Raw genomic sequence first — 14,532 nt, forward strand, 5'->3', positions numbered from 1 at the left:
TACAAATTTTTTTACTCTATAGCGTTCTTTTCAATAATTTTGGTTAATTTAAACTTTTAGATGTTTAAATGCATTTCTCATTGAATTGGATGTTTACTGTACCGCTTGAAAATATTTTTTGCACTTGGGACTCTACTGTTGAGGATTTAATAGCATCATGATATGTTGCTTTTTTAGAATCGGAATCACGCTTGATAGAAAACATCTACTATCAGACCAACCACGTTATGTTATTCCGATAAATGATAGAAAAACGTAAGTTGTGTCTTTTTTACATTGAGAATGGTGCAAAGAGTGGCCGAAACGTTTATAAATGTAATTTTGTTGTAAATGCATTTAAATTATTTGTTAACTCTTTAAGTTGGACATTTTTTTACTTAACTTTAACTTGTACACTTATTTTCAATAGCTTTTATAGACTTGAGTATTTAACTTCGATTTTTAAGTATGAAAGTTGAAAATAGATGAATGCAAAAGTGACGCGTCACCACGTATATATAATTCAAATATCTGTGATAAGATTCGGATTTAGAAGCGAGATAATTAAGTTCCATGGAAACTGAATTGTTAAGTATTACGCGTTACCGATATATTAATTACGAGATTTTATAAGGCAAATGCCAGTAAATACTTGCGTCGAATATATAGTCGCGCTCATATTCGAGTGACTGTGTTAAAGACAAAGCGAATGAGTAAGTGAGATGATGACTGTGTAATATCCGTATGACAACATGTGATAATGGAATAGATTCGGATCGCGTAAGAGAGTAGATGACAGTAATTTTGATCCATCTAGCGACAAGCGACCTAGATAGCGTAATTCAATATTATTGTAGATATTTTTCATTTCTGGGCATCATGGCGACTTCATATAATTTTATTAAAATTTTATTCAAATGATAGTTTTTAATTAATGGTAATTTTTAAATGAATGCTATTTAAAGAGGTCGAATTAGCATACAATGCTAATTTGCATTCGCTAATAACATTACAATAGTATGCGTTTGAGTTAAAAGCGGAACTACAAAATATTATTGAAGTTATGTAGGTTGTTTTTTTCTACCTCATTAAAGATTTTATTACACGACTGTGTATATCTAAATTTACCTCTATTTTGAATAAAACTCATTTATATCAATCATTTTTATAAATAGTATTTCATTGGTCTTTTTCAAAGCATAAATATTTTTGAAAGATGAATAACACTTCATATAAAAAATTATTTGTATGTCGTTTATATATATTGCTTTATTATTATTAGTCCTTTTAATAGTATTTAATAAGAAATTATATCGTGTTAAATAAGTATTTGAACTTATACTATATATTATCGTTATTTTGAATATACTTATTTGATATAAAAGAATTTTTTAATACTACTAAAAGAATGATTACAAATAAAATAACATGCTTAAACAAGAAACAAATAATTTTTTTACACGAATTGTTATTCCAATGTTTTAAAAATATCTGTAGCCCTGAGGGAAACTGGTGAAATATTATTTATATAAATTATTTATACAAATAAGTTCTATTCAAAATAGTGATAAATTCAGATATTATGCTTAGCAGTGTAATAAAGCAGTGTAATAACCTTTAGTGAGGTAGGAGAAAAATAGTTTACGGGTCTTCGGCGCGAGTTTCGCATTAAACGCTTTCGTTTAAGGGCGGGGGTATTTTTTCATCCATACAATATTTCTAATTTTTGATTTTCAAAGGTAGCGGTGGTAGTATAGCATTAAATTGTAAGGCGAGTACCGATCCTTTTGAAAAGAAGACTATTTTATATAATATTAGCGCTCTTGTATGATATTAGCGGTGTCAGCTGTGTCAACTTAATCAAATTTGGGTGTTTCAGTTATGTTCGTGACACAGTTCTGGTATCGTTCTCTTACTTTTGCTCCTGAATGCTTATCAAGCAATAAGATATTCGGTTTTGTAACGAATGTAACCGAAGATATCCGAAGTTTACGCGATATACAGTCTAGCGTAACAATTTCTCGAAGACGCTGAAAAGGATCGCGTTTTGAGTTTTTGACTATCGAATATTGTTTTGTTTTTGATCAAAGTTAAATTTTGTTGAATTTTGGCTAGACCATCAGTTCTAGCCAAAGCCAACATTTATTTTCTTAGAAAATATAAGAAATCCTTAGAGATTTAAAAATACTCCAACAATTTCAGCAGAGACAGTGGGTTAAAAATCAATCCGATTTAGCAATTCATCTGCCTAGTATCCTGAATGTTTCAAAGTGCGCCACTGAGTATTCACATAAGCCCCACCTTCTAACAATTAACACCGCGCGATTCTCCTTCCTCGCGCGCGCGCCTACCGTCTTCTGTGCGTGATGTCATTATTATTAATGCGAGATTCCGAAATAAATCGAAGTGGATGTCTCTCACCTGAGATACGTTCGCCGACTAATTCGCCGCGATACCAAACGACGAATTCCACCACCGCATACGAACGGAGGCATCCATGTGCGGACTACGTGTTACGATTACCGGCCAATTAAGCCGCATTGTTTCTCCGACTTCCTACATAGACAAAGCAATCTAGGAATGAAACTCGTCGAATTAATTAAGCTTGTAAAGAGAAATAAGACTCTTGTAAAGAGAAGTAAGACAATCTCAAGTCGCGCTTCACTCTAAAGACATGAACTGAAATGTTCATGAAACATCGGAAATAAATCCACAAAAGACGCAGCGCTAATACGGAGGCCAAATTAAATAAAGCGAAAGCTGTTCAGTGCTTCAGTGCATACAAAGAAGATCAAATATATAGAGATTGCAAAATCTTCAAGTCAAACATCAATAAGATCAATAATAGTAAAGAGGCTAATTCGATGATAAAGTAGTCAGTGTTAGTGCCGTTGATCGGTGGAATAGAATCATCAATAAGGGTAAGTATACGGACTTTAACATTCTACGTTCTATTCTTCTCAGTCCTATTACCTGTATCCATATTGCGCAGTGATCTCTCTCATATGCCCGTGGTGCGTACGTTGATATATAGATTTATGTAACCTACAGTTTAATGCCGGTTCCGAACGGCATATTAATTTTAGAAGTTCTCTTGGCAAAGATACTCTCGGTTGTCGTAGGTCTCGTCGCTTTTATCGAACCCCGGGACCGCTAGCACTGTAGACCAGTACGCCATCCTCGTGTTCCTACGTTTTATTACAAATAAATAAATAATAAAAAGGCTTGTACTTGAAACAATAATATATTTATTTAGTTAAACTCTTGATTAAACTAAATTCAAAATCCAAACAAACATAAAGTTTTAAATCGTTGTCCCAATTCGTTGTAATTTAACAGAAAAGAATATAATTCAAAATGCTCCTCTTGTCCTGTATATAGGGTAAATATGCGCATAGATGTTGGGCGAATGAGTTCACAATTTTAAGTGTGCAAATTGCATACAAAAATATTTATCTCTACGACTTCTCTTTATATGTAGGTTGAGCATTGTATATACCACCATTTTTAGCATATGATTGCATTCTACTCACTCATTTTCTAATGGTAATTTCTCAAAATTTTCATATCAGAGTAAATAATAATACTTCATCATCATCGCTCTTCGAGCGACATACGCGCATATACCGTCTTTTGAAATGATAATGACTAGATATTTTATAGACACCAACATTCCCGCACCTACCACATATATTATAGGCAATGTGTGCACTTACTCACTGCGTACTTAGACTGACTCAAAATTACAGATCCTTATAGAAAACCTTTAATTGAGCGAATAGATAAGATGCAAGGAACAGTTGTATTCGGGAGTTTGATCGGGTGCATGCTAATAACGTATGTAAAATTCGCAAATCCTATTCCAAAGCATGACACGTTGCAGCAAGTGATATTCGTAAGTAATGCATTGACAGCAATTATTCCATTACATTACATATTGCTTGTACATTATGTTGGTCTATCAGGTTAAGTCATATATAATTTCTGTCTTCTTTCCTCCCTTTCTAAAAGTACGCGAAACGTTTCACAGTAGAGTATGATTTTATAATATATACGTTACTATTAATGATAGCTTACATTTTTATCTAATGAATAGTTTCATCGATTCTTCTCGCATGCCTTCAGAAATAGGTACACATTCTTCGAAGACACTGTTTTTCGTGGAAAGTTGTTTACGACTGACCCACACGATATTATTATTATACATATATCTAGTATGAAATTCGCTAGAAGATTTCGAGCTAGTTGAAAATTTTATAAATAAGAGGCAGCATGATGAAATTGCGCCACTTATAGATTTCCTCATATGAAAATAATCTTATCTTTTTGGTAGATAATTCGTCACGGTGACCGAAATCCCGTGGAGACTTACCCTAAAGACCCTCACATAAATTACACTTGGCCCGGTGGCCGGGGTGCTTTAACCAAGGTTCGAGTGACATACGTAATAAATACCGTTAAAAATCGATATCCCATGTATACAAAGTGTCCAAGTAAATTGAAATAGAATCAGCTAAGGAAAATATAATCAAGAAACACAATATATATAACATATATCTTGAGATAAGATATATGTGTACAAGTATTTCGACATTCGTTGTAAATTAAATCTCGTCATTGTGCACAAAGGGTATCATTTGTAAGACGTACAACTGAGCACGAATAATGAAGTATCGTGCATTATCGACTGCAAAATTTGTTTTCAGAAAGGAATGCTGCGAATTTACACTATAGCTCAATGGATTCGCGAGGATTACGGCGCGATAATCGGTAAGAAATACGAAAATGTAAACACGATGGTATTTAGCGCCTCTGAAGAACGGAGCATTATGTCGGCACAAACGTTACTCGCGGGGTTGTTCTCACCAAGTCACGAGGATATATTCACGCCCAATTTGAAATGGACGCCTATTCCTGTGTATACGATACCAAAGGAAATAGACAAGGTACGATCACCGGTTGGATTTTCAATTTAACAATCGCAAGGCGAAGACATAAGCATAAATGACAAGTAGTAGGCATGTGAAGAAAACTTTTTTTTTTCAAGACGATATTATTGTAGTTTTTATCAGTGAAAGCACCATGTCCGCAGCTGGAGGAGGCTTTGAAACAAGCCTTTCTAAAAGAGGAGAAAAGATCGAGCGCGAAGATGGCTGAATATTACAAGAAACTGACAAAATACACCGGAAAGAATATAAGCACGATCCTCGATGTCTCGTATCTTTACGATACTCTCCAGATCGAAGAGCAACACGGACTAAAACTTCCCATCTGGACGCAAAATTTGTATAATAATGAGATGCGTGAAATGTCTATTCGCAGCTATAATCTTTTCACCGACGACATTATTCAAAAACGTCTTCGAGGAGGTTCGATAATAGTGTTATCTAAATGACGAGAAACATTCGCGATATCGCCGCGAAGATGTATTTTTCACTTTGTATCGCGAGATCCTATTTGCTAATGCATATAAGCTAAATATCATAAAAATCTTCCGATATTTGCAGGTCCGTTGCTAAAGAAAATCTTACAACATATGGAAGAGACGAAGATTGGCCCGAAGCCGAGACGGGCATATTTTTATTTCGTTTCCGACATAACGATCATCAACGTAATGAGAACAATGGAATTTATGAATATAAGTAAACCAGATTTTGGAGCGACGCTCATTTTTGAGTTGCATTGCACCGATAACCAAAGTCAGGAAGTGAAGGTGGAATCATGATACTATTATAATGTTTAAGTTTACGAAGTAATTTATCGATCATATCAGCGACCGGGAAATGTTTTTATTACTTTCAGAATATTTCGCGTTATGAGATTATTGGTTACATTTCGTTATTCTGTATGTCTTTACAGATTAAAGCAAGTCTGAGTAATCCATGAAATATAATTACTAAAAATTACGCTTGATTAGCAACAGTATAATTACGAGAATTGTTCAGAAAGTATTCTGTAAAAATTCGAATTATAGCGATAGAGTATTGTGTGCATTTACATATTATTCTGTACTAATGCTATTTTTCCTGTTATTATTGCAGATTTTATATTTAAGTAGTACGGAAAAAAAAGTCGCATCTTTTATGGAAATTCCCAACTGTGCGAATCCTTGTTTATTGCAGAGCCTGAAGCAAACGTGGCACAAAGTGATCCCGGATAACTGGGATGCGGAATGTACAATATGAAAAATTTTGTAGTAATTTTTACTATAATATTTTCACCATGTATATATAGATGTTGTTGAAAGTAGCTTTTAAATAATACTGTCGATATAATAAAAGTGGCAACGCTTTTCTTTCGATGAATTTCGCAATACAATTCGCGTTCAATAAAAAAATGTATTTCTTGAGAATTATTAAAAAACAAATTCTCCTATTGGACATCGAAAGTGTTGCGAAATTCATCAAAAAGTGTTGTAACTTTTATTGTACCAACTATACATACACATGATAGGTCTTATATAGGATCTGATCTTATCAAATGCCGATGATAAGGCATTTTATTAGCATTTTGTCAGATAACAGCTTTGATAACATTCTGTGCAAAAATCCGTATTATACGTATTCGTACACATGTATACGTACACTCATTGTATAAATCTCTGATACTGAAGAATAATATCAATTATTAAATTATTATTAAATTATTATAAATCTGGCATGTGGAATGTACAATATGAAAAACTATTAAATGTGTGTGCACTTAATGTGTGCGTGTGTGAGATTAACGACATATCACAATTTTTACATGTAAATAAAATACATGTAAAAATTGTAATATATCGTTAGTGTCACACACACTTAATAGTTTTTCATTTTATACATTCCGCATCCCAGATTTATAATAATTTAATAATAATTTAATAAGTGATATTAATCTTCAATACGTTGACACTTTTCACTAATTTTTATACACAAATCATGGAAATTACTATTTTTACTCTACACATCGAATCTCATAATTAAAAAATATTTAATATTCGATAAATATTAACGTATCGAAATGATAGCACGATTATCGGAGATTTACATAATGAAGTGTGTCAAATATGTATTTTCGCATAGAATGTCATCAAAGCTGTTATTTGACAATAAATGTTAATAAAAAGTTGCCATATCATTAGCATCTGGTAAGATCATATTTATATTTATATCTATAATATAAAAATCTATTGTAAAAATGAAAAATGAAAGTAATCCTATAAATACGATAAAAAATTTCTTCTAATAATAGTTCTAATTAATACGAACGTGGATATCTAAACAATCTTATGAACAACTTCATCATCGACGAACAATCGTGATTCTTCTCTCGTTATATTATACTTATAACACAACATTTAATCGCATAAGAAGCATTGCATGCGACACGTTGCGCACTCTGGTGGCGGGAATATCAAACGCGTGTACACTTGATGCGTCGATGGAATACTACTTAAATCAAGATAAAATTTAACAACTAACATTGAGATTCAAATTGGGTTAGAGAATAATTGGGGGGTATTGCTATTTCCGAGTAATTGTCTAAGTGTTCGTTAGAAATATCGGAATGGTTAACTCATATGATTATAAATTTTTAACTCATATGATTATAAATTTTATATTAATAGTATCGATTTTATAAGACTGGATAACAATAGATCGTGCAATTAATATTGCGTTATTATAATTAACAAGTTTCTTTTATCCCACACCAAATTTCACTCGACATTTCTCAAGATTTATTTATCGAAATTTTCACTTTACTTTTCACTTTACTTTAGTTCCCTCTCTTCACTTCAATATACTTTGAGTACTTACTTAACGATATCTTATTGTGACAAACTTGCTTCCGGTTCCCGATGATGATTCGAACACGAGATTCGGCGTCGACGAGTTGAGATGGTAAGAAACACAGAATGGTTCTACGAATTTGCACTGTCCGACATGATTCGTTCCACTACCGAACATTGTATCGTGAATCTTGACGATTACGATTCTCGAAATATAGATGCGCAACAACTTCACTCGCTACTCTCGACGATCCGTAATATGAGACTTTTGCTTGCAAGAGATATTGAACAATATTTGGCCGACACACGATATTTACTTTCGGCACTCCCGGCAGCACGAGATTCGTTGAGCGAGTCGAAAAAAGATAGCATTTCGAACTTCGAATAGCTGTATTATTTCACGGAATTTCATCGCGACGAACGCGTGGAACTCATTTCCGTCATTCCCAACATAATTTACGTGGAACTCACTTTAGGCGATTGAAATCTCAAGAAATACAGAACAGCTTGAACGTACCTGTACTACCGCGAATGAGCCATTCCGTAACTGAAAGTCACTGTGCTTAACTATTTGAAAGATGTCACGTGACTATGCCAAATTCACGATAATTTTGCGTTGTTTCCTGAGGGTCGATTGTGTATCTCAAAACGCGTAGTGAGAATTGCAAAATGAGCAAATTCACTAGATGTTGAGCAATGGAATTATAAATATTCTAATGAATTGCTCACTTTATAATTCTCGCTACGTTTCGAGATACACGATCGACTCCCTAAAGCATACGGCACCTTCAGACGACCAATAGGGAGAGACTTTCCGATTGCTGGACAAGAGATACGAAAACATGCCGGGAACAAAAATTTTGGGTTGCGTTCAGAAATATCTCACTGAAGGTAGAATAGCTTTTAATTGACCAATCGGTACAAAAAGAACAAAGATTTCTTTATCATAATTAATCAATTAAATGCCACTTTACCCTCAATGTAATGTTTCTAAATGCATACCAGAATTCAGAGTCCATTTGAACGCACCTGTTGAAACTGTGTTAGATGTTAAAATGATCGTGTGGTCATTGCCTTAATAAAAAATAACTATCATAAGAATTAAACGTGTGCACAGTCATTTTACGTTGTATGAGTTCTACACTTATCGTGTGGAAATAGAACGGACACGAACCAAACGATTTTACCGTTACAGCTGGAAAGAACGTTTAACCGAGGAAGTTCAGATGTACTTTCTCAGGTGACGCGTCGGAAAATGCCTCTCCTGAAATTCTTACGGGATGGCTGTTTTCATGTTTCTCTCTCTCTGCTTTTGCGTTTTCTTTCCTGAGGAAAAGTGACGCGACGGCCACCCTGTCGTGATATTTCTGAGAGGGCGCCAGCGTCCAACGAAACTTTTCAGCCAATCTAATTCTGCGTCAGCGTTCTTTAACAATATGTTGTCGATGATATAACCATCGCCAACGTATCATGTGTGGTGTTTCCATTGTTAGGTTAGAAAATACTTTTGCGACTGTGTTGACAAATAATTAGTTCTCGAGAAACTTTGACCTTGACAAGCTGTAAAACAGAAAATGTGTTCACTGAATGGTTACAGATGTAATAGTAATGATGATGAGATACCAAAAAATACGAAAGACTCATTAATGTAAGTATAGTTATGACAAGTAAAATAGAAGAAAACAGCATGTTAATGATTAGTTTTAACATATAAGCATTTACATATTCTCATTACTTCTGATAGAGATATCAAAGTATGCAGAAAATGCCGGATAAAAGATGTTGATGTTCTACTGCTCGGTCAGAATGGTTATTGTAATATGTGTTTTCTAACTGCCACAAATCATAAATTTAGAGCAGCACTTGGTAAATCCAAAATCATCCGTCATGGTGATTCAATACTAGTTGATCACTCAGGTGAATTGAATTCTACCGTACTTTTACACCTGATTAAAACTGGTATGAATGAGTCAACTCATAAGAAACTCATCTTCAAGACAACAGTTTTATATATAGATGGTAAGTATTATATAAATGAATAATTTTATATTATACTTAGTTTTGCAGAGAGGTTGCATAAAACTATCTTACTTCTCTGACATAGATGCTCTACCAAATGAAATAACAGATGAAGATAGAAATAGCCTACAATGTAAAATTGCTGAACAAACAAAGAATTTTGGATTTGCCTACTATATTGTATCACTGAGCCAAGTTTTAAACAAAGATGACACATTAGATATAAGACAATTCGATAATCAGCTGGTAAAGGACAACAATGATGAACAGCTACATGAGATATTGACCAATTTGCCAGACAATACTTCAAGAACAGACTTACTTGAACAATTACGTCGAAAATTGCTACTATCTGCAGCTCGGAAACTTAATTGCAACAAGGTGTTTGTAGCAGATTCTACTATGGACATTGCCACAAAAGTTCTTGGAAATATATGTTTAGGACGAGGTGCACAACTTTCTACACTTGCAACTTTTTGCGATACTCGATGCACAGATATCAAGATACTCAAACCGATGAGAGATTTTACACAGCAGGAAATGATGTATTATTCTCAGTGTCATTCGCTGAATCCTATTAAATCAAAAAAGATCAATGTGACAACACAGCCAGCAACTTCCATACAGGCTTTGACGTATAACTTCATTATGGGAATGGAGTCACAATTTTCCAGCACAATATCCACTATAATGCGCACGGCTGAGAAAGTAAGTGCGCGGAATAACAAGGACAATCAGGATATGGAAAATTGTGTTTTGTGCGATGCAAGTTTGGATTCTGTGTCTTCTGAAAACAATGTCACTGCTATGAAAGCAATAGAAGTTTCTAGTCTAGTATCTTCTAAATATTTCAACGCAAGGACTTCCGTTACTGATAAAGAAAACGAATCGTTTAGTGACAAGAAATCGGATCGAACGAGTCAATGTCTGTCGAATAATCAAAAGTGTTGTAACAATAATAGCAGTCAGTGTGGTTGCATGAACGGTAAAATGGGTCAGTTGACTACGGAAGATGTACAGAAATGTTTATGTTACAGTTGTCAATTGATATTTCGGAATTCAAATCTTTTAAGCAGATTGCCAGCATCGTTATTGTTCGCTGTTCAACAAAGATTGGCTTTAAAAAAAATGAAAGAGGATATTAGCGATTTTTTAATATAAATGAACAATAGAAATTAGTATTAACAGAAGAATATCATTTCCCAATTTAATATTATCTGATCAAATAGAAATGCTAAAACTACTAATATCTCTTTTTGTAATGTGAATAAATTCAGTATGACGAAAAGTTAATCATTTGCGAAGTTACTTTACCGAATTAAAAAAAAATACTGTCAATATTGAATTATTTGATTAGTATAGCTTTTCTTATTATTAGGAGAACAAAAAAATATAAGCTCTATTTTTATTTACCTATTTAAGTTGCTGGGACTTTCGCAAACTTTCGAAAATATATAAATATAACGGAGCTTTTTTCAGTATTTTCTGGAAATTACGGAAAATTTTGTACGTGATCTAATTTAGGTGATCTAATTTAGGTTCTCGCCTAACAAAGGAAAATACGTTCGATTGAGGCCGCTCGGTTTATTTACGCCATGTGTTACACGAGAATCAGGGGGTGAAATCCTTTCGGGAATTCTTTCTGAAATGTCCTCGCGTCTTATTACGTTTGTACGAAACATGCGAATGTAGCTCTCAGTCTATCGATCGCAACACCGAATAGGTGAAGGCCGGAGAGCAAGATTGAGGATGACGATCGGGGGTTGAATACAGACTATGCTCGCGGAATTCGGAGGGGAACGGGAGGAAGAGGAGGGGAGCGAAGGACCGAGGGAATGGTTTGGAATTAATCAGTATCGGTCTTCGGTAAATAACCGTAACGAGGATCCCTCGGTCAACTCATCGGGCTCTCTAAGAATTCGAGGAAAGGCTACACGCCGAGGCGGACTATGGCGGTTCGATAATGAAGCTCCGAGTTTCCCGATAGTGTTCGAAAAACGCCAGTAATTTATTTGGCAAGGATAAGTTACTTTGGTCTTTGTTCTTTTCTTTTCTGTATTTTGTCGCACGGGCAGAGTAACTGTCGATACACCATAATATGTTACACATAAAGTTTATATATTGAATTCTTCAATTTCAAAATTCATGATTTAATTTTGCTATCCTCGAACTGTTATCTATTTTATTTTATCTGTATCGATTAGTTTTGATTCTAACGTTTCTCCTACTTGAGATGAAAACACATTAAAATTTCTTTGTATTTTGTCGCTAATTTTCTCGAATGTTATCACGAAGAAGGGAGCGCTGTAAACGTAATCCGAATTGATTTTAGCGTAGATATTTCGCGTATATTGTTCCACCGAGAACCTCTTATTTAATATCAATAATTAGCCATTTAGCTAATTGACAGAAAATATATAAACGGAAGTGGTTATTTGCGGTGTTTATTTATTTAACCTGATATATTACTGTGTGGTAGAATAGCGAATTCGATAAAATTATATTTTACACTATCAATTGTATATATTAGTGTATAATTTTGCATAAAACCAATAAAATTATCAAATCTACAGACATCTCTCTCCCGTTGTTGTCCCGAATTTTGTCATGTATGTCAAATGATTATTAAATTATTATTAATTTATTATTAGTTATTATTAATTTGTCAGTTACAGTTGATTCATCGAGATTGAATGATTTTTATATATACGTTATTATACACCGATAAATATATGTTATTGTACACCGATTGTTTGAAATTACCTCAGCGACAAATAGCTTCGAATCATCCGTGACCGCTCGTTATGTGTGATTTCTCGCTGAAGGTTCTTCTCATCATCCTGAGAGACGAATCGCGCTTTGAGGACGAGTTGCCGAGCGTATCGACACAAGGATTTTTCTGCGCGACATTCGCGGATCGCCTGATTCCTTCTAATTTGCGCGATAAGAAAAATGAAGAGAGTCCCTCCGCGTTTTCTTCTTACGGTCAGAAACAGGTACGAGCAAATTGCAGTGGTTGTTCGCGCGGAAGCCTGCATCAATCCTGAATTTCAGGATATCCGCCCACGAAAGACAGACCGTTTGTCCGTCAATCGCGTTGCATCGGAGTGGGTGCGCGTAGATTGATAAACGCCGCCTCTAATTAGCGTTTCGCAATGCTCGACCGTATATCAATTATCTTTAGCCGCTTTTGAGGGGAAACTCGGTCGATTTCTTGCGACTCGATGATTTATGTTCACCCCGTTTAACAAAGTTTTTGTCCGCGGCTAAAGTTTTAGAGATGATTTATACGCACCCTCTCTGGGCTCCGTCTCGGAAAGGCTCACGGCATTCGAAGGTACTTTTCGCGACACACACAGGAATGCGTTCTTCTTGAGATACTTAACGAATGAATCAAATGTTTGTCCATGTCCAACAGCGTCCTGCGATTGGTCCTGACGTCGCTAATTCAATGGGCCAATCAGCGTAGTCCGTGATACGACGCGGGAAATCGAGACGTGTGCAAAACGTTCGCCATCTTGAAACATAACGGCTCGCTCGAAAAAGTGCTCCACACACGACAGTAAGTTTGGCTCGAACGTCCGGTATATTTCGTTCGTGTCGATTGTTTTAATTGCTTGGCTACCGAACGTACGTGCTGCTCGTTACCGGACGATAACGGTTGTCCGTTTTTGCTAATGTTTTTGGACGTTTCGTGCGATGAAGTATTCGGAGCATTTGGGAGATCGGGTGCTGAAATCGGGAAACCGAGACGGATGACGCTGGAAGCTGGGACGATGGACAACGATACATCATGTGTTACAAAGTATGTCAAGTCTTTTATTATACAGCGAATGTCCAGCGAATTTGAACAGGTATTCTATAACCTTACCGAGAACAAGAAGATACCCGAGTCGAAATGTAGACCGGCATTCATAATTCGTTATCATTTGACAAATAATTATAGCTTTATGTATCTCTGATTATTCATCAACCTGTATCTGTATTTATCAAATTATTTCATATAAGAAACATTGATCCGGACAATCAAATATGAATAAAGCCCATGAATATGAATCTGTAATTATGTTTTTAATCAAAGATCTGAAATAATTTACATCAACCTTAGAATCTAATATAAATCTCGCAAGTGTTAATTTTTATGTCTAATAATGCTCTTTGAGTCAACTTTGTTTGAGTCTACTTTAAATGTGATCTTTATTTCACCTGGTAATATCGTTTTTGTTTATTTCTGTTTAATTTTGTTACATTGTGTACAGAATCTGAAATTCTTGAATTTTAAATATCTATTCGTAAATACATGCAGCATTATTAAACTAATATTTAAAAAAATTGAAATAAAAAATTAGGAAGAGAATCTTTATTTAATTCTTTAAATATTTGCTTATTTCACATACTCTATTTACCTCTAATAAATTATATTCATTAAAACATCTTTGAATTACCCTAATAGCACACTTGTCTAGACATTGTATAATAATGGCATCATGAGACGAAAAATTTCTCAATTATTGCGCTAAGATGATTCATCATAACGCAATAGTTTTATCTAAATTAAATTTCAAAATGATATTTGTCTAAAATTAAACAAATTCAATTCGGAATTTTTTTGCAGTATTATTGCAGAATTATTTCGATATTTAAAATTAAAATTAAAACTTACAATATTTTCCAATTTAATGCAGTAATTACATTTTATAATATTTGCAGCATTGAATAAAATCTCAATATAAAATTAAATTTCACTATTTCAAACAAAAAAG

At 34.3% G+C, this 14,532-nt stretch overlaps 2 protein-coding genes across 3 annotated transcripts; both read left to right on the plus strand.

The window, feature by feature from the left end:
• The first annotated feature begins 2,391 nt into the window (after nt 1-2,391).
• On the plus strand, nt 2,392-6,836 carry LOC106748952 (lysosomal acid phosphatase-like). Of its 2 annotated transcripts, none has more exons than XM_014627918.1 (7): nt 2,392-2,900; nt 3,729-3,874; nt 4,313-4,408; nt 4,686-4,925; nt 5,042-5,348; nt 5,487-5,692; nt 6,021-6,836. In XM_014627918.1, exons 2-7 carry the CDS (start codon nt 3,767-3,769, stop codon nt 6,162-6,164), a joined length of 1,101 nt encoding a protein of 366 aa, XP_014483404.1. In that variant the 5' UTR covers nt 2,392-2,900; nt 3,729-3,766; the 3' UTR covers nt 6,165-6,836. The 2 variants fall into 2 exon arrangements, with proteins under 2 accessions (XP_014483404.1, XP_014483412.1); XM_014627926.1 differs by having other exon boundaries at nt 5,072-5,348.
• A 2,329-nt stretch (nt 6,837-9,165) lies between these two features.
• Nucleotides 9,166-12,313, plus strand: LOC106748857 (cytoplasmic tRNA 2-thiolation protein 2). Its single transcript, XM_014627761.1, has 3 exons — nt 9,166-9,398; nt 9,495-9,769; nt 9,855-12,313. Exons 1-3 carry the CDS (start codon nt 9,325-9,327, stop codon nt 10,928-10,930), a joined length of 1,425 nt encoding a protein of 474 aa, XP_014483247.1. The 5' UTR covers nt 9,166-9,324; the 3' UTR covers nt 10,931-12,313.
• The last annotated feature ends 2,219 nt before the right edge of the window (nt 12,314-14,532 follow it).

Source organism: Dinoponera quadriceps, unplaced genomic scaffold (genome assembly GCF_001313825.1).
Source record: "Dinoponera quadriceps isolate SergipeBrazil2010 unplaced genomic scaffold, ASM131382v1 scaffold37, whole genome shotgun sequence".
Classification (NCBI taxonomy): domain Eukaryota; kingdom Metazoa; phylum Arthropoda; class Insecta; order Hymenoptera; family Formicidae; genus Dinoponera; species Dinoponera quadriceps.

What these genes read in the sequence shown, in the direction of transcription:
- LOC106748952 (XM_014627918.1), top strand. Translation starts at nt 3,767, where the DNA reads ATGCAAGGAACAGTTGTATTCGGGAGTTTGATCGGGTGCATGCTAATA. An exon ending in CGTTGCAGCAAGTGATATTC is followed by an intron (nt 3,875 to 4,312) that starts GTAAGTAATGCA and finishes TCTTTTTGGTAG; the next exon opens with ATAATTCGTCACGGTGACCG. An exon ending in GCCGGGGTGCTTTAACCAAG is followed by an intron (nt 4,409 to 4,685) that starts GTTCGAGTGACA and finishes ATTTGTTTTCAG; the next exon opens with AAAGGAATGCTGCGAATTTA.
- LOC106748857 (XM_014627761.1), top strand. Translation starts at nt 9,325, where the DNA reads ATGTGTTCACTGAATGGTTACAGATGTAATAGTAATGATGATGAGATA. An exon ending in AATACGAAAGACTCATTAAT is followed by an intron (nt 9,399 to 9,494) that starts GTAAGTATAGTT and finishes TACTTCTGATAG; the next exon opens with AGATATCAAAGTATGCAGAA. An exon ending in AACAGTTTTATATATAGATG is followed by an intron (nt 9,770 to 9,854) that starts GTAAGTATTATA and finishes TCTCTGACATAG; the next exon opens with ATGCTCTACCAAATGAAATA.